The sequence below is a fragment of the Capricornis sumatraensis genome, chromosome 19 (assembly GCF_032405125.1).
Source record: "Capricornis sumatraensis isolate serow.1 chromosome 19, serow.2, whole genome shotgun sequence".
In the NCBI taxonomy this organism is placed as follows: Eukaryota; Metazoa; Chordata; class Mammalia; order Artiodactyla; family Bovidae; genus Capricornis; species Capricornis sumatraensis.
Genome location: NC_091087.1, coordinates 62,291,237 through 62,315,626, shown reverse-complemented (window position 1 = coordinate 62,315,626; position 24,390 = coordinate 62,291,237). Strand labels below are relative to the sequence as shown.

The following is a 24,390-nucleotide window of genomic DNA, read 5'->3' as shown; positions in this document are numbered from 1 at the left end:
CTTAAATGGCAAGATTGCATCTTTTCTTTAATGGCTGAGTAGTACTCCATTCTCTCTCTCTGTCTACCTCACTTTTTTTTTAAAATTATCCATCCATCCATTGTTAGTTTGCATTTAGGTTGTTTACAGGATGAGAATTTTAAAGAGGAGGGAATCAGCAACACCATCAAACATGATAGAGACCAAAGCTAATGAGGTGACTTGACAAGAAAATTTCAGAATCAGTTATTCACAGTTTTAGAGTAACTGCTTTGTTCCAGGCACTAGATCTGTGGGAATTAAACCCAGATTGTAAAGGATTATGGAGTCATAAGTATGGTGAAAGTGGAATTTGGAGGGAAAGGAGAGAAGAAAAGTCTGGAGCTTGATAGAAGAGTAGAGGGGAGGTGCTTCCAGGATGTGGTGATTTGAATACTTCTATAAGGAGAGGGAATAGGCCAGAGAAGGGAGCATGGCAAGCTCTGTCAGTGTTCAAGTAGGCGAGGATTCCATTTCGTTCCCCCCTCATCCCACAGCTTCCTGTTTCCCACAGCTACCTCTCTGTTTCCAGGTAAGCAGCTTCTGGTGGAATTAAGCATTTTGGGTTAAACATTTGAAAAGGTGGAAGGGAGGAAATTGCAGCTAATTCTGAAGTCACAAGTGTGCTTAATATTGTGTGTTTGAGAGACTCAGGCCAGTAAGAGGGCCTACAGCTAACTGGTCAGCGGGAAAATTAAGCAACCTGGAAGAGGTGGCTGCCTTGGTGAGAGTCTGCTAATATGCCTTCAGGGCATCATCTGTACTTGGGTGTGGCAAAGTTGGAGTTCTGGAAAAGTTTGAAAAGTGGCTTAAAATGAACAAGGAAGATAAAATGTGATACATACCTACAATGGAATATTATTCAGGCTTAAGAAGGAAGGAAATTCTAACACCTGCTATTAAAATTACAACATGGATATACATTGAGGATATTTTGCTAAGTGAAATAAGACAGAAAAAGACAAATATTGTATGATTCCATTTGTATGAGGTATCTAGAGTAGTCAGATTCATAGAGACAGAAAGTAGAATGGTGGTTGCCAAGGGCTGGAGGGAGAGGGGAAGGGGGAAATAAGTGTTGGATGGATAAGAGTTTCAGTTTGGGAGGCTAAAGAAGTTCTGGAGATGGATGGTGGTGATGGTTGTACATCAGTGTACTTAATGTCACTAAACTATACCTTTAAAAGTGGTTAAAGTGGTAAATTTCATGCTATGCATATTTTAACAATTAAAAAAATAAATAGGAGCCATGTGGCAAAATATTTACAAAATGTGAATCTAGGTGAAAGGGTTTATGAGAGATCAGTATACTGTTATTTTTCAATTATACTCTTTTTGTAACTTTTCTGCTGGTCTAAACTTAAAAAAAAAAAAAACCTTCCTTAAAATTAACAGGAAGACTTTCTGTAGAGATGATACAGACCAGTTAAGATTGCTTCCACTGCAGGGGTTGCAGGGCCCTACTAAGCATATCAGCCTGCTGTTAAGAAGTTAATATATCAGAGGCAATTATTGACTACTTTAGGCACTTTGCTTTCACATTTTGATCATCACCTCTTTGTTGACTTAATTTCTTCATAAGGGTGAGGAGTTGACAACTTTTCATTTTTCTCCATATTATTTTTCTCTTCATATTATTTTAATTATGAATTTCTAGGACACTAGGGACACCCATATTTAGTACTCAAAAATACATTCTAAAATGAAAAAGTTTTATATCAACTCTTTTGCCATTTCTCTGTTAATTTTCCTCCTCAATCATGTATATATAAATCAGACATATATATAAAATATATATATGTAAATCAGATATATAAAACCTCTGCAGTTAGACTGGGTTCTCACAGATTGTGAGACATCGTGCAAATTATGTTATCTCTCTAATTTTGAGTGTCCTCATCTGTAACCCTCAGAGTTACGAAGCTTTTAGGTGAGATAGTGAATGTAAAACAGAGCACATACCTGACACACAGTAAAAATGTAATACAGTTATTAATTATATCAATATTATTGGTCTATGCCTGGGTATGATTGTATAGGTCCACGTGCAACAGAAAACAGCCTAGAGGTCAGAATCAATTACATGTTAAATGTAAGTTTGTAATAATTTAATATTGCAGCTTAAAAGGGATATGTTTTAGTTTATCATTAAATTTACTCATCTTCAGTAAAGTTCTTTGCCGCTGAGCTTCAGGGAAAACCATGAAACAAATATAAAGGCTGGTGAATAGTGTCTGTGAGGTAGGATTAAACCATCTAGGGTTCTTTTGCTTAGAGAAGTCTGTGAGGAGACCTCAGGAAAAGACTATCGAGCTCATTATGTAGCATTTATGTTCATTGTTTGATTGATAGAATTATTGGGACAGCTAAGATGATCCTAGTCTTAGGAGAATTTGTTCAGGTTTTAAAATTACCAATTAAGGACAATATGAGTGAAAATGGCTCCAAGTTCTAGAATAAAGAATTTAGATTAGATGATTACAAGAAAAATTTCTGACAATGAGGTTTGTTAAACTTCAAAGTGAGCTAACATGGGGTTTGATGGAATTTTCTTGTCTGGGAGAACTTTAGTAGATTAGATTTCTTGGGGGTAGCTTGGGTAAAGATGTACCTGTAGACAGGCAGATATGCTGATGGTCCTAAGAGTCAATAAAGGCCTTTGGCTCACCTAACTGTGATCAGTCACAGCCTCAGTGGGTAATCATCCTGCCTGCATTTTCTGATCTGTTTGGGCAATTTAATGATTAATTTAATTATCTTCCTGCTTAACAAGGAATTCACAGTTCTTTTTTAAAAAAGCTCTTGTTTTATTTAGTAATGGGAATGGCTCAGGCTCATTTATTTATCTATTTTTAGCCATGTTTGTGCTCAGTTGTGTTAGACTCTTTGCAACCACATGGGGTGTAGCCCAGGAGGCTCCTTGTTCATGGAATTTTATAGGCAAGAATACTGGAGTGGGGTTCCATTTCCTTCTCCAGGGATCACACCCATATCTCTTGCATCTCCTTCATTGGCAGGCAAATTCTTTACCACTGGGTCACCTGAGAAGCCATGCTTATTGAAGTTTAATTTACCCTTTTTAGTACAGTTTTGTAAGTTTTGATAAACACATACAGTTGTTTGTCAAATAATCAAGAAAGTCTACCTATTTAGGTCCTGCTTGGAGATGGAAGATGCAACAGCAGGACAGAAAAGACCCAAAATATAGTGACTATGGAGAATTTTTATGGGAATCAAGGTCAAAATTTGCATACAACAGGACATGATTGTTTGTGTCCTCTCAAATCAAGCAGATGGATTCACTTTGTCTATCTAGTGTAGTCAATATTGACCTTACCTGGTTCTTGTAGGACTGCATTTATTTGGTCACTGGTCTTCTGCTACACTAGGAGTAGGAGGGAAGACAAGAGTCAGTTATAAAGGATTTGAGGATTAAGAAGTGAGATATGTCTCTGTATGCTCCTTTCCATTTTTGTTCCACTAATAAAACATTCTGGGGACCCTAATTATATTATAGTTATAGCAACAGTAGATTCTAGATTTTTCAGGACAGTTTCATTACAAAGAGTCTGTCCTTTTGTTCCCACAAGTAACATATACTCAGATGACATGCTTTGATTTTTGTTTGGAAAATACGATCAATGTAATTTATAACAGGAGGGAGACGATTGGTTGATACGAAGCTCCACTTCAGCTTAGCCTATATCAAGTGTTGGGTATTTTCCAGAATTAGAGAATCATGGTTGGACTGTGCTTAAGTCATTCTAAGTCTGGGGTAGAGAGAGAGAAAACTACTTCCTATTGAATACCTACTATGTATATACCTGGCAGGGTGCTGGGTGCTTTCCCTATTGACAGATGCTCTGGCTAGAATTCCATCTCAGATCCAGCCACCTTTTAAATTAAAAACAAAAAACAAAAATACCCTCCCCAAAACAATATATTCCTCATGGGACCTCCTTCAATAATACAAGTCACAGCTGCCACACCCTCTATAAGACCCTGGCACCATAATTAGGATAATAGACTCTCAGGGCTTGGAGGGATCTTTGAGGTCATTTAGTTAAAGGGCAGCAGCTGTTTTCTTCACCACCGACAGTTACTGTGCTCAGTTATCTCAAATGGAGGTGCAAAAAATGTCTGGGGCCATGGTCTGTGTAGGCTGCAATTCCACAAAAGATAGGTCACCGATACGCAAACGTGAAGCTTGAACTACGTCCCAGACTGGAAAGGGCAATGGGGGGAAAATATGGCTTACGAGGGCCCTCTGCCAATGTAAATAGAAAAAAAAAAATTAAGAACTGGCGAAGACGTATTTAATGTGTGCCCTTGAATTCAAGTAGAGGCCTAAGAAGGGAATCCTGGTTGACCTGGCAAACCCCGGAGTCCTCTCTCTCTTCAGTTTCTCCAGCTCTGAAATTCTAGTCTTCCTTCTTTGCCCTTTTATTAGAAAGCCAGGAAACCTTTTCCACGGAAGAGGGTGAGAGTAGGGCCTTATGGTGCTTGAACAACAAAAAAAATTGTCTTTTCTCTTATGTCTGAGGAGTGGTACAGACAACCGTCCTGGAAAGGCAGGGGACTATATTTCATGCCCTCTCAAGGTCCCTTCGGTTCAAGGATACTGTCATTCTCCAGCTATACTAGAGGGAGGGCCTGCAAAGTCCAGGCTGCCATGGAAACACGCCGCCGTGTTCCTTTTTCTTACGTGGGGCGGGGCACCCCGACTCAGTCGCCAGTTACCCACAGCCTTTCTTGAGTGGCGGGCAGCAGCAGCGAATGAGCGAGCCGATGCTGCGTGACGCGACGGGAAAGGGGGAGTTCGCGGCCGGTGGCGGCGGTGGCTACAGCGGCGACCTGGGGATAGAGCTGGAGGGACCTGGGGAGCGTGCGGAAACCTCTAGGACGAGCGCGAGGGACCTCCCGCCGGGATGCCTGGTACCGTGTGGGGAAAAGTGGGGGAGTAGTCGGCTCTGAGGGCTTGGGCTTCGCGTCTGAAGGGGTGGCAAACCGGAGGGGGCGGGGTGGCAAGCATGGCGGCGGTGACGGGGGAAGGGTTGGAGGGCCCCAAGGAGGGGGTGGGGTAGCACTCGCTAGGAAGACCCGGGTGGTCGTGAGGAAGCAGGAACGGCTGTAGGGGTTCAGACGATCAGAGGTTTTCCAAAGATGCTTTTTGGGGAGCGGTAGAGGCGCCTGAAGGACGTAGGGAGAGTTGTGGGGGATGGAAAAAAGGGGCGGGGAGAGTAGAGGTTAGGAAGGAGGGGAAAGGGTGTCTACGCGAAGGTGATGGAAGGGGAGAGAAGGATAGGCAGGCTGATTATAAGCAGGAGGAAATCGGGCCGTGGCAGGTATGACAAGAAAGTGCTTAGGTACAGTGTTGTAATAGGAAGAGTCCTACACTCGTCCCCCTTTCCAAGTCTCGTACTTAACTGCCTCATTATTTTAAGCTCAGACTGCGTGAGGAAGGCTAGTAGGTTACACGGAACTGATCTTTTGTTATTCCATTCCAGGGGAGCAGATGGACCCTACTGGAAGTCAGTTGGATTCAGATTTCTCTCAGCAAGACACTCCTTGCCTGATAATTGAAGATTCTCAGCCTGAAAGCCAGGTTCTAGAAGATGATTCTGGTTCTCACTTCAGTGTGCTAGCTCGACACCTGCCTAATCTTCAGACACACAAAGAGAACCCTGTATTGGTGAGTGAGTGATTGCTTGGAAATGATTGAGTAGATTCCCAACCCACCCCACCCCTAATCTAGACCAGCCTGCAAAGGTAAGTACTTAGGAGATCACTATCTTTGAGTAAAGTTGGTTGGAAAGTGAAATCTGTATTTTCACAAAAATATATCTCATTTTGGATTATCTCATATATAGTGGGTATATTGTGCATGTATATTTTTTAGGATGTTGAGTCCAATACCGAGCAAACGGCTGAAGAAGAACAAGGAGACAATAATAGTGGCTTCAATGAGCATCGGAAAGAAAACAAAGCCGCAGGTGAGACTCCTTTGCAAGGGTGCTCTTATTGGAGTTGGGTAGATTTAAATATTATGTAATTGTGGTGAGGTATGTAAGGAAGTCTAGCACAATGTCTGGTGTGTAGTAGGTATGCGAAAGGTTGGTTTTCTAATACAGCTGATTAGATTGGTATTGTCCACATTCCTGAATTTGTATTAAACTTTGATGGTAAATGCCTTTTGTGCTAATATCCAGTTATTTTTTTCAGACTCTATGGATTCTTCTCATTTGGACACACGTGGTTCCATCAGTCAGGTCATTGAACAGTTACCTCAGCCAAATAGGAAAAGCAGGTATATTAGTGTTCGGAGGAATTTATTTAAATGTATTAATGGATCAGTTCTTTTATCTGTGCCTGTTGTCTTGCCCTAAGGATAAAAGGATTTATTTTTGTGGAGCAGGAAATTTGATGTGAGGATTGTTTTAACTAGCATTCTATTGGTACTTAAGCTGGAATCTCTTTTGTGAAGGTAGCAACTTTTTTGCACCTATATTATTCAAATTGTGATCTGTCTTGTGCATGTGAAACAAAATAAGAATTCCTCATTCTTAGCTTGGATATGACTTATTAATAGGAAAAATAAAAAATATTAAGATATATTATCAAAAGTTAGGCATGGTTTCTACCTACCAACCAAAGAATCTTCACCAGTTTTAGACCCAGAATGTTTAATTCATACTCTTAACAGTATTCACTTTTTACTTTGTCTCTTGTAAATCTTTAACATTGCCCATTTGTGAATTTATCCTCTCTGTTAGGTACTAGATCGGTTGTTTGATATATACTGCCATTTAATTTCATCCTTAAAGAAGCTGTATAATGAACACATTACATTACTTCTGTTACTTAGTGCTTTTGTTCTTAGACCCAACCACTTCAATCATTCATGTTACTTAGTAGGGGGGAGTGACAGGCAAAAAAGTTAAAAACCTTACACTAGAATACATTGCTAGTAAGTGGCAGACCTGGGTTTTGAGTCCTTGTAACTCAAGTGCCTCTCTTTCTTTATGATTATTCAGCGCCCAAATTCTTCTAAGATCAAGGAAGAAGGCAAGAGTCTTAGAGTGGCGGAATAGAAAAGGGAGGTTGTTAGGAGAATGTTAGTTTGGGGTGAAAGACTATGATTTTTATCTCAAAAATAAATATTTTTTTTGTGTGTATGTTTTCTATTTAATACTCTGTGTTTGCACTTAAAATTTTTCTCTCAAATCATCAATTGGACACTTTAGAACAATCTGTAAATTGGTGGAGTTACTTTGGCCTGCAGGTGGGTTCTAGTTGGGCCATACATGGTTGTTAAAATACATTTGAATTAATTGATAGAATTTAAAAATAGAGACATTTCACATGGAACTTAAGTTTCCTGTTTCTGGGATTACTAGTTCAGAAGTAATGCAACTGCTGTATTATTGGCAACAGTTGGCTAGAGCTGTGAGTAGCAGCCAATCTCTGCTTAGATGGGACATGAGTGCTGTGGTCTGTCATAGTGCCTGTAACTCACTGTTGTACCTGGACACTGAGGCCAGCTGTTCTTTTTTTTTCATTTTCCTAGGGTTTGTGCTTTTGTTCTTAAACCCAACCACTTCAGTCATTTATGTTACCTTTCTTTGCTTTTTGTAGGCGTTTAAGTTTTTCTGATACCTCTTTAGGATCCACGTGCCAGGCTTATCTATGTTTTTGTGGCTCAGGACCCGGGTTTGAACCACTGGGGACAGAATGCGTGCGTACCCGTTGTTATAAATGGATGGTACTGTTTTGAGAATTCTCATGCTACTTCTTTTCCCTTTTTGCATGAACATGTTGCTTTTTCTTAAAAAAAAAAAAAACTTGAATGCTTACATTCAGTAAACGTGCAAGCACTGTGGCGGGTGTTGTAAATCATCTTTGCTATCATAGAGCTTACACTTTAATAGGAGAGACATATGTTGAATAATTACATAAATAGTTATTCAGTGGAAATTGTGATCATTGTAAAGAGGGAAAAAATAGGATATATGACCTAATCTGGGGGATAAGGGAAAACCTTTTTGAGAATATGATGTAAATTATAAATACAAATTTGTTAGGCATAGTTGAAGGGATGGGGAGAAGTGTGGCATGTGGGAGGAGGAACTTTCCAGACACACGGAACAGCATGTGAAAAGGCCACGAAACTGCAAAGAATGTGGGGTTGATTACAGAAGAATGAAAGCTCTAGAAAACACATGTGTACTGATCTCTTTATGTTGTCTTTATTCGTTACAGCAGACATTTTGAAAAGCTGCTTGTGAGTTTTATACATCATAAAATTCCAAAAGATCTTCCTCTCTTTATCTGTTGTCTTGCTGATGTAAGCCTTTGGTCCAAAACATGAAGCGTTGTAAAATATGCCGAATATATTTTTATTTCTGTTAAACGCTTAAAAAATTGAGATGATGATGAATATTTATTTTTATTTATTCGGGCACGCTGGGTGTTGGTTGCGTCAGGGCTGTGGCACGCAGGATCTTCGATCTTTGTGGTGGTGTGCGGGATCTTTAGTTGTGGTGTGCAAGCTCTCAGTTGCAGCTTGTGGGACCGAGGAGTGGACCTGGGTCCGCTGCATTGGGAGTGTGGAGTCATAGCCATTGGACCGCCAGAGAATTCCCAGGATGAGTATAGATTCACGTGCTTTTGTAAGAAATAGTGCAGAGATTTTTTTTGTATACTTTTCCCAGTTTTCCCCAGTGGTACCATTTTGTAGAACTATAGTATAATTTCACAACCAGAATATCAGGATTGCTAAAATTCAATGAAATTATCCAGAGTTCTCTAGTTCTACTTGTACTCATGTGTGTATAATTTTTATACTGCTCAATTGTATGTGTAGGTTTATCCACCACTGTGACCAAGATGCTAACAGTTCCAACACTTCAAGGAGCTCTAGTGTTGCCCTTTTACAACCACATCCATCCCCTTCACCTGCACTTGAACCCCTGGCAACCAGTAATTAGCACCATCCTCGGGATTTCCCTGGTGGTCCAGCGGTTAAAACTCCGTGCTTTCAATCCTGGGGCTACAAGTTTGATCTCTGGTCTGGAAACTGAGATCCTACGTGCTGCAAGGAGCAGCCAAAAAAAATTAAAGACCCTCCTCTATTGGTAAACTTTCCTCACTTAAAATAAATAAGATCATATACTATATAATCTTTGAAGGTTGGATTTTTTCAAACTACGTACTAGAGATCTATCTGAGTTGTTGCATGTATCAGTGGTTTGTTTTATTGCTGAGTAGTGTTCCATGGTATGGATGTACCACAATTTGTTTAACCATTTACCCATTGAAGGAAATCTGGGTTGATTTTACTTTTTGGCTAGCATAAATAAAGCTGCTATGAACATTTGCCTACTGGTTTTTATAAGTTTTCATATCTCTAGGATAACTAGCCAGGGGGACAGTTGCTAGGTCACATGGTAGTTGCACGTTTAGTTTGTTTTTGTTTTTGTTTTAAGAAAATGCTGATCTGTTTTCTAGAGTGGTCGTATCATTTTACAGTCCCACTGGCAGTGTATGAGACATCCAGTTTCTGTCCATTCTCACCAGCATTTGGTGTTGTCACTCTTTTAGCCATTCTGATAGTGTGTGGTGATCTCTCCTTGTGTGTGTGTTTGTTTTTTTAAACAATTTTATTTATTTACGTATTTTTGGCTGTGCTGGGTCTTTGTTGCTGTGCAGGCTTTTCTCTAGTTGCGGTGAGTGGGCTTCTCGTTGCAGAGCCTGGACTCTAGGCGCGCAGGCTTCAGTAGTTGTGGTTCCAGAGCTCTAGAGCACAGGCTCAGTAGTTGTGGCACAGGGCATTAGTTGCTCTGAGGCACGTGGGATCTTCCCGGATCAGGGATTGAACCTGGGCTTCCCTGGTGGCTCAGACAGTAAAGCGTCTGCCTGCAATGCAGGAGACCTGGGTTCAATTCCTGGGTCGGGAAGATCCCCTGGAGAAGGAAATGGCAATCTACTTCAGCAGTCTTGCCTGGAAAATCCCATGGACAGAGGAGCCTGATAGGCTACAGTCCATGGGGTCACAAAGAGTCGGACCCGACTGAGCAACTTCACTCCGGCATTGGCAGGTAGATTCTTTACCACTGAGCCACGAGGGAAGCCCTCATTGTGGTTTTAATTTGCGTTTCCGTAGTGGCTAATGATGTTGAACATCTTTTCACATGCTTCTTTGCATCTGTACATCCTCTTCAAGGAAATGTCTGCTCATACCTTTTGCCTGTTTTGTAATTGGGTTTTATTTTGTGTTTTGAGAATTCTTATATTCTGTGTACTAGTTCTTGGTAGGATATGTGGTTTGCAAATATTTTTTTCTCTCTGGCTTGTCTTTTCATTAAGAGGTTTTTTTTCATGGAGCATGTTTTTAATTTTGATGAGGTCTGTTAAATACTTTTAACAGAGAAATATAAATGCATAGATTATTTTAAAAACAACTTAAAATAAAAATCAGAGTCCATTCCCACTGTTGGCTCCCTTTCACAGAAGTAATCCTTTTTACCAAAGAGGTAACCCTTTTTAAGTGTCTGTGTTTTTACTTCTCTCGAGGTTATCTTTTTAGCTTTTAATATTGTTGTAAAACTAAGTAACAGTACAGTATTGCCATTTCTTGTTTAATCAGATTAGGACATTTGAGTTCTGTAATGAAAGATGAGGGTTTAACTCACAACAACACTTATCTAATTAAAAAAATATATATATTTATTTATGTATGGCTGCATAGGGCCTTTGTTCTGGTGTGGGCTCTGTAGTTGTGGCGTATGGAATCTTAGTTCCCTGATGAGGATTGAACCTGCACCCCATGCATTGGGAGGCGGATTCCTAACCCTTGGACCACCAGGGAAGTCCCAGCATACTCCTCTAATTTTTGATAATAACCATGTTAGTTTTTTTATTGGCTAGATTTATATTTCTAAATGGTATATTTAAACATTTGTTTTCTTTTTCCATCAGTTTTGGATAGTGGACAAAATCTGATTTATTTCAGATCTGCTCTGATTCACCTAATCATTCTACAAATATTTATTGCGTATTTCCTATATGCCAGGCACTTTTGAGTTTTGGAGATATAGAGTGATCAGAAGAGATAAGAAACTTTACACCTTAATGTAGCTTATATTCTTTTATGGGATATAGCAGTTATCTGATAAATATGTAAAAATCTATAGTGTCTTACACTCTGATAGGGCCACAGAGAAAAATAAAGTGGAGAATTGGATGGGAAACATCAGTGGAGTTGCAAGTTTAGACAAGGTGACTTAGGGGGTGCTTCCCTGATGTGACATTTGACTAAAAATCTTGAGTAAGTGATCTCTGCTGTTATTTGGATAAATGTAATCTGCACATAGAGAACAGCAAATGCAAAGGCCCTGAGGGAAGAGTGTGTTGGAATATTTGAGAAATGATGACAAGGTTAGTGTGGCTGCCTTGGAGTGCTGGAGAGGAGTGGGAAAAGAGGTCAGAGAAGTAAGGGGGGGACCAGAATATATAAGGCCTTTACCAGAATATAAGGACCTTATGGATCATTGTGAGGCATTTGGCTGTTACTTTTAGTGAGATACTGCTACTGCTAAGTCATTTCAGTCGTGTCCGACTCTGTGTGACCCCATAGATGGCAGCCCACTAGGCTCCCCCATCCCTGGGATTCTTCAGGCAAGAATACTGGAGTGGGGTGCCATTGCCTTCTCCAATGCATGAAAGTGAAAAGCGAAAGTGAAGTCGCTTAGTCGTGCCGACTCTTGGCGATCCCATGGACTGCAGCCTACCAGGCTCCTCCGTCCATGGGACTTTCCAGGCAAGAGTACTGGAGTGGGGTGCCATTGTCTTCTCCTTAGTGAGATAGGAAGGTGTTTAATAGCTTTGATCAGAGGAATGACATGCTGTTACTTAGATTTGAACAGCATCACTCTGGCTGCTGGATCAAGAATAGACTAATACCTGGATAAAGCTGGGGAAAATAAAAATTAAGCTATTCAAGTTAAATTTAAAAATAAAATCTGAAGGGAGAGCAAGGGCAGAGGCAGAAAGACCAACTAGGAGACTCTTGAAATAATTTAGGCGAAATGTGACAGTGGCTGGACCAGTGTAGAAGTAGGATGAGAAGTGTGAGCTTCTGGGTTTTTGAAATTAGTATTCAAAGTCAGATTGGATGTTAAATATGAGGGAAATGAAGGAGGTAATGGGGGTTCCACATTTTTGGTTTGGGAACTAGAAGAATGGAGTTGCTGTTGATTGAGATGGAGAAGATCGAACAGGAAGGTCACTTATAGGCTTGTTAAAGTTGAGTTGCCTTTTCAGTTGCCAATTGGAGGCAGTTGATGATGTGAAAGTCTAGAGCTCAGGAGGAAGATCTAAGCTGGAGATTAAAAATTGTGGAGTCATAAGCGTATGGATGGTATTCAAGGCCATGAGTATGGATAAGATCACTAAAGGGATGAGTATAGGTGAAGAGGTTCAAGGACTCATTGTGCCCAGCAGCATTTAGAGGTTAGGGATGTGAAGAAAACCACCAAAAGAGGCTGAAGAAGATCCAGGGTGTGTGATTAGTGCTGTCTTTTTTTTTTTTTTTTTTGCTCTTCTACTTTTTTGTCATACACGCTCTTGACTTTCTTTCCCTATTTCCCAGGGTCTTACATCTGGTCCTCCCAGTTGTGTAGGTAATGTTCTATTTTATTTTGTGAAAGTCTTTACTCAGTCCTTCTTCTTTTCCTTGGATCATGGTTCCCAACTTTGCAAATCCATGTTTTATCTCTTTCATGCTTCTTAAACTTATGTTTAATGGTCTTTATGTAAAGTGTTAAATGGATAGAAAGTTAAAAGGAAACAAAAAATGTCATCTGTAATTCTGCCACCCAGAGGCTAATTCCTGTAAATATTTTGGCTTATTTTCTCTCTTTTTTTGTGTGTGCACTTGATTTACATAGTTGAGATGTGGAAGGTGAAAGTTTGTGTTTCTTGACCTTTTTGCTTATCAACACGAGCAGTTAATTTTCCCTGACAATTAAAGCTTTTACTAACATTTGCCCCATGATTTTTGTTGTAAAAGTTATGCATTTTTTTCTGTGTGTGTATAAAATATACTGTTTTGGGGGGCTGGATCATTTGAAACTAAGTTGCAGAAATCATAGTTCCCCTCAAATACTTTAGAATTCATCCCTTAAGAAAAAGACATTATCCTGTATAATCATAATACCCTTAGCACACCTAATATCGATTCCATAATACCTAATAATATAGTTTGTGTTCATATTTTCCCAGTTGTCTCAAAGATGTCTTTATTTTATATACATAAATTTTTTGTTTTGTTTGGATTATATATATCTATTTTGTCCAGTATCTAGCCCAGATATACAATTTACACATTGTATTTGGTTGTTTTGAACATATTTAACAGCTGCATAAATTCTTATGAAATTAGTTACTTACGTACTGTTGGGCTTACAGTGGGTTATTAGTCACAGTGAACTTTGAAAGTGAGTTTGTACAAGGATCTTTTCATATTTTAAGCTATTTCTTATAATTGAAATTACTAGGTATGAAAATTTTTTAGAGCTCTTGATACATATTTTCTAGTTCTTCAGAAAGGTTCTATTTAGTTTATACTCTCATGAAGAGTATGTAATAATGCTAATCTTACTTCAACAGCACTGAATAGTAGGACAATATTTACTTTTTTTTTCTAATTTGATTGGCAACTAATGGTTTCTCTGATTTCTTACATGTTTAAAGATACTTGTATTTCTGTTTTTTTGGTGAGTTGTCTCTTTTGTTGTGCATTTATATCTTAGGCTTCTTATAAATTCCTTGTATTTTATGAAGATGATTCTTTTGTTATATTGTTGCAGATATTTTTTCCTAATTGTTTATGTCTTATACTTTTGTTTATCATTTTTTGACCTGTGATGTTAACCTGAATTTTTTCCTCAAATGCTGTGTGGGTCTATGTTATGTCTTGTAAAAATTTTTGCAAAAATGCCTTTGTTAATTGTGTTCTGTTTAACAGCTGGGTTTTAGAGCCCCTTCTCTGCACATCTAATGCGCATTTTCTTTGTCAGATTCTCTTGAGTGTGAGATTTTTCTGTCCCTGCTCATGTTTTTTTCAGAGAAAGATAAAAATGAAGTATGTTTGTTTCTTCCTTCTGACTCATGTTTGTATTAATTCTGTACAGTGTTTTGAGTTGTCAACCTTTTAGGTGCTTTCTGTAGAAAGAAGCAGTAATGGGGTGAGGTTTTTTAACTTTTTCACATTTACTTAAAAAGTGGTATGATGTGTGGGGAGTCACAGAAAAATTCAGAGTTCTTTGAGCAGGGTATCCCATCCTATCTGGGAATACATGATTGTGTCTTTTTGCTGTGTAGTGTTTTGGGAATGTCAGTGGAATCTGCTCCTCCTGTAAGTGAAGAGAAGGAAGAAGAGGTGGAAGAGGAGAAAGAGGAAAAGGAAGAAGATATTCCAGATGATACCACACACTCCCTTAGTGCTGAAGGTAGCTTTATGCCTTTTTCAGAATAGTAGAGTGGTCTGGCCCCTTTAACATGAACATTGCAAATGCCTCAAATTCTTCTTATCAGGCTGTAGATATCTCATCATTAAATTAAGTATAGTCATTAGGAAATTTGCTAGTAGTCTAAGATATTCCACCTAATTTGTTGTTCAGGAGTTTTTAGCTCATTGTTTGGCTTCCTTTCTGCATATTGCTTCCTCCTCCTTTTGTATTCATTCGTTTTTCAGGTATCTGGGAGCTGTATGCCTGGTAGGGTGGAATCACAGTCTGAACTGCACTGCCGTGTGTGTGTGCGTGTGCGCGTGGCGCTTGCATATTTCTTTAGAAAGTAGACATAGTCTGCCTTTATGAGGTATTTGTAAGGTTTTATAGTACACAGGTTTTTGCTTCATTATGCATTTCTCCCCTTTGCTTTCAGTGCTTTTATTCTTAGTTTTATTTTGAGAAAACTTGGAGAGGTGGGGCAGGGCTTTGATGTGAAGGACTTAGTATGGGCTTCTTTTGCTGAAGGGTAGCACCTTGCATAGCGCATAATATGGGGTGATTCCTGATTTCTTGGGGTTTTCTTCCTAGATCCTGCCTCATCACAGTTGGGCTTTGGGGTTCTGGAACTCTCCCAGAGCCAGGATATTGAAGAACAAACTGTGCCATATGAAATAGACAGAGAGCCTCTACACTCAGTAACCACCAACTCTGGGTATAGTCGGCTACCTGATGTGGATGCTAATATTGGTACGTAATGTGTGTTCTGGCATTTAGAATTGTTTATAAGTATTTTCCCCCATGCTAGTTGTGTTTTCCTTGATGTATTTTATGGCTATCTAAGTTAAGGTAATCTAAGTATAGTAAAGTTGCAGAGTTGTCTGGCAAATACGTGTCAGTTGATGGCTTGCATGCTAAGGTTTTTGGTAAGTGGGTAAAGGCTGTTTTCCTTTTTGGAATGATATACCTGTCTATATTTTCAGTTTGTATTTCTTTCTTTAAAATCTTTGCCCTTTAAAAAGCATCTGGGACTACTTCTAGTATTTTGAAAAATTAAATATCTCCGTCCTATCTTCTTCTAAAACTTGAAGCAATGAAGCGTGAAGAACAGTCTAATGAAGATATCCCCATGGCAGAACAGCCCAGCAAGGATGTCCCTGTGGTGGAAGAGCAAAAATCACCACCTACAAGGTAAACCAGCTTCTTCCTAGAAAGTGTTTTTGGGCATTTACTATCGAGTTGTACTTATTTCACTTGGCCAGGTGGAAACATTTTTAGAAATTCTTGATTTTCTTTTTTCCCCCCTTTCCCTGGGCATATTTTTGGTTCAGTAGAAACATTTATTGTTTATGAATTTTTATTATGTCCTTATCTTTTTTTAAAAATCCAATTTATTGCTGTTGTGATTGTGAGGATGACCCCTTTATTCTTGGTTGTTACTCCTCTCTGTTCTTTGTCTGCAGAGGCACCATGTCTCTGTGGGATGTCTTTCTAGCGTCTCTGTTATAGGAGTCAGAGGAATATTGTATTGAAAGTCCACTGTTTTTATACCTGGGGAACACCCAGATTGCTCTGTGTCCTCAGGTATCCTGCATCCTATATTTTATGTATAAGATAAATAGGGAAGTGTTCTTTCCGCATGTCCTTTAGTCTCTTAACTTGGTAGGAATGACCAGTTGATCTCTGTTCTGCCTGTGGTGAGTGCTATATCCCAAACAGCATTATCTCTGGTCAGTAGTTCAGGTTTAGATGTGGCAGAGGACAAGTGGGATGTTTCCGTTTTAGAGGAGGGAATGAATAAAGATTTAGTATCCTGTTGTTTCTTCCTTCAGTTAGAAACAGTGGGAAATACGGGTTAGGGTTAGGGAAAGTTGAATATAAAGAGAGGTTAGCTTTCTGTGGCAGATTCATGTTGATGTATGGCAAAACCAATACAATATTGTAAAGTAATTAACCTCCAATTAAAATAAATAAATTTATGTTTAAAAAAAATAAAGAGAGGTCAGCTTTCTAATGCAAAACACCCAGCTAAACTGCAGCTGACTTTTCCCACTCTTCTTTAGGAAATTGCTTTTTAGCTGATTTTGCTATCCTATTTACTCTGGGGAATGGCAGAGTAGGTAAACTTCGTAAGTCTCTGGAAAGGAGCCAGCAGTGAGTGTCTTACACATGTATTTGTGGTGAGAGTTTTGATTTGGGCCCTAGGTTGAGTAGATCAAATCAAAAAGGTCAGCAGAGGCTTCCTGATGGTCCATTGGCTAAGACTCCATGCTCCCAATGCAGGGGGCCTGGGTTTGATCCCTAGTCAGGGAACTAGATCCTACGTGCTGCAGCTAAAGATTCTTCATGACGCAACAAAGGCCTGACACAAGCAAACAAATATTTAAAAAAGAGAAAAAGGTCAGCAGAAGATAACGTGTGTGGATGATACAGAGGATAATTTACATTCAGGCCCTTTCTGTGGAATGTTGTTGTTCCTTCTGGCATTGTTGTGCCCTTGATCACACACCTTCATGCACATCTAGATAACAACACGAGTAGTAGAAATCCCTAAACCACTGATCAGAAATCTTGGACAGCATGCAGCGCTGCAGTGAGCAGCGTGGAGAAAGAGATTTGGCTGTGTGAGAGACTGAGACACACTCTGAAAGAGGCTGAGAGCTTTGCATCATTATAAAGAGTAGCTTATTTCACTTTTAACAGATAGTTTTTGAAGGTTTTGAAATTAATAAAGGAAAACAGAATAGGAAAAGCTTCTTAGTTCAAAGATGAAAGCCTTTGAACTTTCTTCTGGTGATATGATTTCCTAGGTCAGAGGACATGCCTTCTAGTCCCAAAGTGTCTGCTGCTATGGAAGCAAAAGAACAGACATCTGCTCAAGAACTTCCAGAAGGTGGGATGCAGGTTCAGAAGTCACCGGAGCCTGAGATTTTGTCAACTCAGGAAGACTTGTTTGATCAGAGCAATAAAACAGGTACAAAGAATAATTAGTTGCCGTAGCTCTTCTTTTCTGAAGGTCTGAAGTTTTATTTCTGTTCTGAGGCTACTGATTTTAAGTTAGGCACTTTGTAGGTATGCAGACTTGTTTGTGATACAGAAGGAAAGTATATTTCTAGCTGATTAATGAGAAGGGCTTTTTGGAAATGATTGCTATTTAACATTTTAGCATAATTTTCTTTCTCTTTTGGAAATGGAGATATTGAATAATAATAATATAGCAGATTTAATGTTATGGACTGAGTAGCTATTTCTGTTATCATAAGTCTTCAAATCTTAATATGATAATTAAGTGAAGATTTTTATATTCACCTGGGTAACAGTCTACTTATTCATCTGTTTATTAGTTCATATACCACAAATAGGAAGTTATGATCTAGCAGAAAGAACATAATACTTTCAGAAGTAGACTGGTATTTGTTTCAGATTTTGTTAACCCCCACCAATGCCCTGTTCTGCAACTTCACAGGGCCAAAAAGCTTTAGTCACAATCAGCAAATTATGATGTATTGGTTGTAAGTAGGAAAGAAGAGAAGGTTATGTTCCTTTACTGTGTTGTGAATGTGTGCAGGACATACAGAGGGTTACCATGAAGCCTTTTCTGGTCTTTCACTAAAGTTACAAGGTTGTGTTTAAGAAATTTCTTTATTTTTGCAATTAAAACAGCAGATACGCAATTCATTGCTAAAGAGAAGGGACCCACAGGAGACTCTTCATAGTATAAATCACTAATAGCTGCTCATATATCCTTTTACTTAGGCATTAGTATTTTTTCTCTCCTTTGAGGAGCTCAGGTTCTAATCATGAAAATTGCTGCATTCATGTTATCAGGTATCATGCATATTGTTCTGATTTCTCTCATCTGCATCATGGCATGAACTTTACTTCACCTTAGGTAGAACTTGAAATAGAAGACTTGCTTACTGCAATAGCAATGTCACAAGAAAGAGCAGCCAAGGAGAGGTTTAAGGGTTCTGGCTTTTCCTCTTCAAGCTTCGATCATGATGGAAAGGACTAAGGAGTTCTTTTTGTCAATTCTTTTTTAAGGAAATTCATAATTTATTAGGGAGGCGGGTGTTTAATGGTTACTCAAGATTTATGTTAGAATGCCATTCCATTTTGTCAGTTGCTCAGTTGTGTCTGACTCTGTGGCCCCACGGACTGTAGCCCACCAGGCTCCTCTGTCCATGGAATTCTCCAGGCAAGAATACCGGAGTTGGTAGCCATTCCCGTCTCCAGGGCAGTCTTCGCCACTCAGGGATTGAACCCTGGTCTGCATTGCAGGCAGATTCTTTGCACTCATTAATTGGACTGCAGTTAGAAAATAGTTGTTGCCTTTGTGGCAGCCACCTATCCATATGGGTGGATATATGAATATTACCCTTTTTGTAGTACTGAGTGTTTTTTGTTTTTTGGCAGTTCAGTAATGTCAATATGAGAAGTAAATGCAACTGGGTTTTTTTTTCGCAGTGTCTTCTGATGGTTGCTGTGCTCCTTTAAGGGAGGAAGGTGCGTGTTCTCTGGCCTCCACACCTGCTACCACTTTGCACCTCCTGCAGCTCTCTGGTCAGAGATCCCTTGTTCAGGAGAGTCTTTCCACGTGAGTAAGCTGAAAATAGTCCTTTCAGGGAAACATGGGCCTTATGGTCTTAAGGCTAAGATTGAAAGAGCTAAAATTGGTAGTCCAGAAGTCTTTTGAAGCAAAGAAGTAAACTCTAGGGTTAAGAATTTGGGGGAATAAGAACTTAGTGGAATTATTGAAGACAGGTAGATCTGCTTTCCCATTTGGAGCCCAAAGGTTTCACCAGGGAAGAAATCGCCCAGTTATTTAGAGACTCTTACATGTCTAAAATAAGCTGCTTGCTGCTCCATTTGACTAACAGTTCTTCCCATTTAATGGCATAGGGGTGCAGAAGGGGTTATGCTAGAGTTGATAATAATTGGATTTCTTTATCTGTGTGCAGGAGTGAATATTTGTCTCACATCTGCAGTTGAATGGTGTTTTTTTTTTTTTTAGCATTTTCTCATCGTGCTTTTCAGTCATAACGTCCTTGTATCCAGTCAGTTACTTTCTTTTGTAATTATATGGCTTTTCCCATAATCTTTTTTTAATTTTTTTAGTCTCAGTTTGGATACGTCTGGTATGAGAAATAGTTATTTAAGTATTACCCATGGCTCTTTTACCAATTTCAGCTGTTTGAGAGAAATACTAATAAGTATTGTTTGACTGACTTAGATCGAGAAGTAGAAAACGAATGGAAAACTGTGGCTCTGGTGAAATAACCTGTGATTCTCTCTTTACATAAAGGAATTCCTCAGATCTTGTATCTCCTTCCCCGGATGCTTTCCGATCCACCCCCTTTATCGTCCCTAGCAGTCCCACAGAGCAAGAAGGGAGAAAAGGTGAGCTCTCTTGATCTGTCTGTCGATCTCAGATTAGCAGTGGAGCAGCATCTCTGCCCTGCAGCGTGTGTGTCTTTCTGTGTCAGAACACTGAGACCGGAACTTCACTAGGACTCAAGTCTAACCTTCCGTGTTGTGGCCTAGTAGGAAGTGCTCGCCTCAGTTTTTTGCTCTTCTCGCACTGATTTTTTCTGAGTTCTGTATTGACAACTTAATTTTTGAAAAGACCCTTAAGGGAAAGTTGTTAAAGTTGAACTCAGATGAATTAATATAGTGAAGAATTTTGTTACTATTGGCCTACTGGTTTCCAACAACATGGTCACATGTTCCTAGTCAGAGGGAACCAAAAGTTGTTTCTTTTGTTCCTTATAGGTTATTTTGCTATTATCAAAGCAGTTTTAGCCAGAGTGATTAGGGGCAGGTGGTAGAAATTTTGACTTCATTCCTTTCCTCCTTTGAGGACCTAGTGATTTTATATTACTTTATTGATAGGAGAGATTTCCTTTTTACCTATGTCATTATCTAAACCTCTTTTGCCCTGTTCTAGTCACTCAAGATATTTCAAATTCCTCCTGCTATACCAGGCCTTTTCCAGTGAATTCCATGATTTTTTCCCTTCTCCTTCTTTCACATAGCAATAATGGCACAATAGCTAATATTTACTGAATGCTTAGTTTATGCCAGGCACTGTTCTTTGTGTTTCTCTTCAGTTCTAGGTGCTTCTCTTTGTGTTTTTTTAAAAATTCTCACAACAGTTCTGAGAAGTAGGTGTTACTTTTATCCCCATTTTATAGATGACAAAATGGAGGCACAGAGAGATTTCACAGCTAAGTCATAGAGGCAGGATTTGAACTTGGGCACCTACCACCAAAGCCTGTGTTAATGGGTTTTAATTTACCTGTGACAAAATTTAATCATAGACTTTTCTTCTGTCAAAGAGTTTGTGTCTGGTTAGTTTCTCTTGAAATCAGTGTAGGTATATCCAAGGGTACTAATACCATTCTAAGTATAATGGGATTAGATATCTTCAGTGAAAAAAAAAAGTGAATCCATTCTATTGATGCAAAAAATACTGTTAATGCAAATTAAATTTGGTTTATCCTTGATCTTATTTTTTTCTATCTGTAGTGTGAACACTGAAGATATATAAAAAATATATTAAAAATGTTTTCTCCCTGACTGTAAACATAGTTAGTACTTACAGTAGAAAGTTTGGAAAGCATATGGGAAAGTAATGAGAAGAGAATAAAAATCACCTGTGATACCACAACCCAGGTGTAATTAGTATTTGGATATGCTTATTTCCTTTCAGAGTTTTTCTATACATGAATATAAAGAAGTATGTTTACACAGTTGGGATAATGTTACGTATATGATCTGTGTTCTTTTTTTTCATGTAACATATTGTATTCTCTCTTGTCAATTATATTTTAGATTTAATGTATTTGCTTAATATGTGAATAATTGTGGGACTGTGTATGCTTTTTGTATTTGTTTTTAATGTCTAAGAATATTAACCTCTAAAGCCTTTTTATATGTAGCGCTTAGAACAGTCCTTATATAAGTGCTTTGTCATGGTGATAAAGATCAAAAGATACAATGAAATTGATTAACACAGCTGTGGTAGTGTAATAAAGGTCTACAGCACCCGTTCCCAAACTTGTCTAGATTGGAGTGTGCGTGTGACACCAAGCGAAGCAGCCGGGATAGATAGGCATTGAGGTTGTGGGGAGCTGGTAGCTTGATTATAGGGAAAAACTAAATGGTGTGGGTAGTATGTGAGAGTGGTCTAAAGGGAAGCCTGCTTGAGGCTTCAAGTTGTAAGATAGGGGAAAAAGCGTTGATGAATCAAATGCCTCGCCGGCTAGGCTGACTCTGAGGAAGGTCCTGTTAGCCTATAGGTGGATAGAGTGCTGTGGGAAGGCAGTGTTTGTGTTTTGTTTCGCTCCCTCCTGAGCAGTTTGTCCCAGGCTTAGTGTCCTGTATTTAGTTCTTTGATAAATCATTACTGACTGACATTGATTAATTTTTTTCCCCTCCTTTATTTGTCACAGCATCCACCGCTGCAGTTAACAGTTGTTAATACAAGTAAAATGAGTTCATACCTCTCTCGATGTGTACTTAGAGTGGTGAGCAAGTTCACTGCCTTTCAAGGCCTATGGTTAAATTAGGTGCCATTAATCTGGGTGTTGCTGAGCAAAGTATGAAAACTGAGCTATAATCAGGAAAGGGGCTCAGAAGAACCAAGTTAACTTGCTCTCATGTAGATGGATGGGTGTCCTTAGATGAACCCTGTTTTAATTTATGTCTCAGTATTTTAGGAGTGTGGACTTCCCTCCCTTAGGGGAATAAAGTATTGCTAGATTTCTAGGACCCAGTCTTCTATTAGCCTATCAATTTTTCTAAAAATCAAGTCACTGTTTTTTTTGTTTTTTTTTTAGGAATGAAAATCTCTGAATATAATTACTAGTGGTATTGGAACATGAATAGTACTGATGAGTGCTTCTTTCTCAATTTGTTTTCCCTATTTTAAACTAGATGAGCCAATGGATATGTCAGTGTTATCTGAAGGAGGAGAGTCTTTTCAGAAGAAACTCCAAGGTGATGAGCCAGCAGAGATGGAAAACCCCCCTCTCCCTGCTGAGCCCAGTATATCACCACAAGCCTCGACACCAGTATCTCAGAGCACACCAGTCTTCACTCCTGGTTCACTTCCTATTCCGTCCCAGCCTGAGTTTTCTCATGTGAGTATTGTAGAATAAGTTTTTTCCTCCTAATGTCTTTTTTTTTTTTTTTAAGCAACTGTATTGAGGTATGGAGAAGGCAATGGCCCCCCACTCCAGTACTCTTGCCTGGAAAATCCCATGGACAGAGGAGCCTGGAAGGCTGCAGTCTTTGGGGTCACTAAGAGTCAGACACGACTGAGCGACTTCACTTTCGCTTTTTGCTTTCATGCATTGGAGAAGGAAATGGCAACCCACTCCAGTGTTCTTGCCTGGAGAATCCCAGGGAAGGGGGAGCCTGGTGGGCTGCCATCTATGGGGTCGCACAGAGTCGGACATGACTGAAGCGACTTAGCAGCAGCATTGAGGTATAATTTACAAACCATAAAACTCACCCATTTTGTGTGTGGTTTAGTGATATTTTAGTAAATTTATACACTTGTGGGAGCTGGTGAAGTACAGGGAAGCCTGGCATGCTGCAGTGCATGGGGTTGCAGAGTCAGATGCAGCTGAGTGACTGAACAACAATAGCAGTGGACTTGGGCACCTGTCATGGTCTGGTTTCAGAACCTGTCCAGAGTCACCTCATGTCTGATGTACTGTTTATGTTTAAATTTTGTACTATGTCTTTAAACTTCTTGAAATGTTACTTTGAAATTGAAAGGCAGCATTAATCATTATTCTACCTTAACGCCACGAACTTCTCACTAAATCAATCCTAGGTTTTCTACCAGTTGCTACTAATGAAAATTTCTTTTCAAGATGTTTAAGGGCCTCAAACTTCTTTTTGGAGAAACCACTTTTGGGAGCCTCCTGATTTCTAATCTGTGCTGTTGCCTTCTATTCCCGGTGTAGAACTGTCACCTCCCTTTCACTGTCTGGAGATGGTCCTTACCTGTCTTTGTGTTGGATTCCTCTTGGGCTCCATGTCTTCGTGCTTGATTTATGCCCTCATTTTGGTGGAGGACATTCTTATAGTAGCAGACTTGCTACTCTCATACTTGATTCATAGTTTGTAGGAGTATAGAATTTTATGTTGGAAATAATTTTCCTTTAAACTTCTTGAAAGCATAGCTTCACCATCTTCAAAGTTCCAATGTTGCTGTTGAGAAGTGTGGCCAGTTTGATTTTTTAGTATTTACTTATTGATTTGACTGCATTGGGTCTTAGTTGCACATGGGATCTATATGGTGGCATATGGGTTTAGTTGCCCTGCAGCATATGGCATCTTAGTTCTCCAAACAGGGATTGAACTTGAATCCCCTGCATTACAAGGAAGATTCTTAATCACTCAGCCACCAGCCATGTCCCTGTCCTTGATTTTGATCCTTAATATGTGAGCTGTTATTTCTCCTTACTGGAATCTTGTAGAATTTTCTCTTCATCCTCAGTGTTCTGCAACTTCCAGATCCTTGACATAAGTCTGTTTTTATTTTGTATTCGTTAGTTCTCTCAGTCTAGAAAGTCAAGTTGTTCAGTTCGAGGACATTCAATTATTTAATTTCTTCCTCTCTGTTCTTCTTTTTTTAATGGAATACCTATTGTTTGGATATTCAAACTCCTAGAATAGTCTTGTAGTTTTATTTTTATTGTTTTGTGCCCTACTTCCCATCTGTCTCTCTCCTCTTGTTTAACTTACTGGATGATTTCCTCAACTTTTTTTTTTAATTAAAAAGCTCCTACTTTATTGAGATTTAACTCACGCACCATATTGTTCAGCCTTTTAGTGTACGGTCAGG

The 24,390-nt window shown here is 39.2% G+C and overlaps 1 protein-coding gene across 3 annotated transcripts in view; it reads left to right on the top strand.

Moving 5' to 3' along the window:
- The window catches only part of TP53BP1 (tumor protein p53 binding protein 1), a 91,857-nt gene that overhangs the window by 17,070 nt on the left and 50,397 nt on the right, over positions 1-24,390 (top strand). For 2 of the 3 annotated variants that reach the window (XM_068991087.1, XM_068991086.1), the window contains exons 1-10: positions 5,525-5,710; positions 5,918-6,011; positions 6,241-6,325; positions 14,401-14,528; positions 15,120-15,278; positions 15,620-15,719; positions 17,339-17,502; positions 18,996-19,125; positions 19,834-19,928; positions 22,467-22,672. In XM_068991087.1, the coding sequence (XP_068847188.1) occupies positions 5,534-5,710; positions 5,918-6,011; positions 6,241-6,325; positions 14,401-14,528; positions 15,120-15,278; positions 15,620-15,719; positions 17,339-17,502; positions 18,996-19,125; positions 19,834-19,928; positions 22,467-22,672 (1,338 nt within the window). In that variant the 5' untranslated portion in view covers positions 5,525-5,533. Of the gene's footprint in view, positions 1-5,524; positions 5,711-5,917; positions 6,012-6,240; positions 6,326-14,400; positions 14,529-15,119; positions 15,279-15,619; positions 15,720-17,338; positions 17,503-18,995; positions 19,126-19,833; positions 19,929-22,466; positions 22,673-24,390 lie in introns of those variants that run through there. The other variant, XM_068991085.1, reaches the window with a different exon arrangement.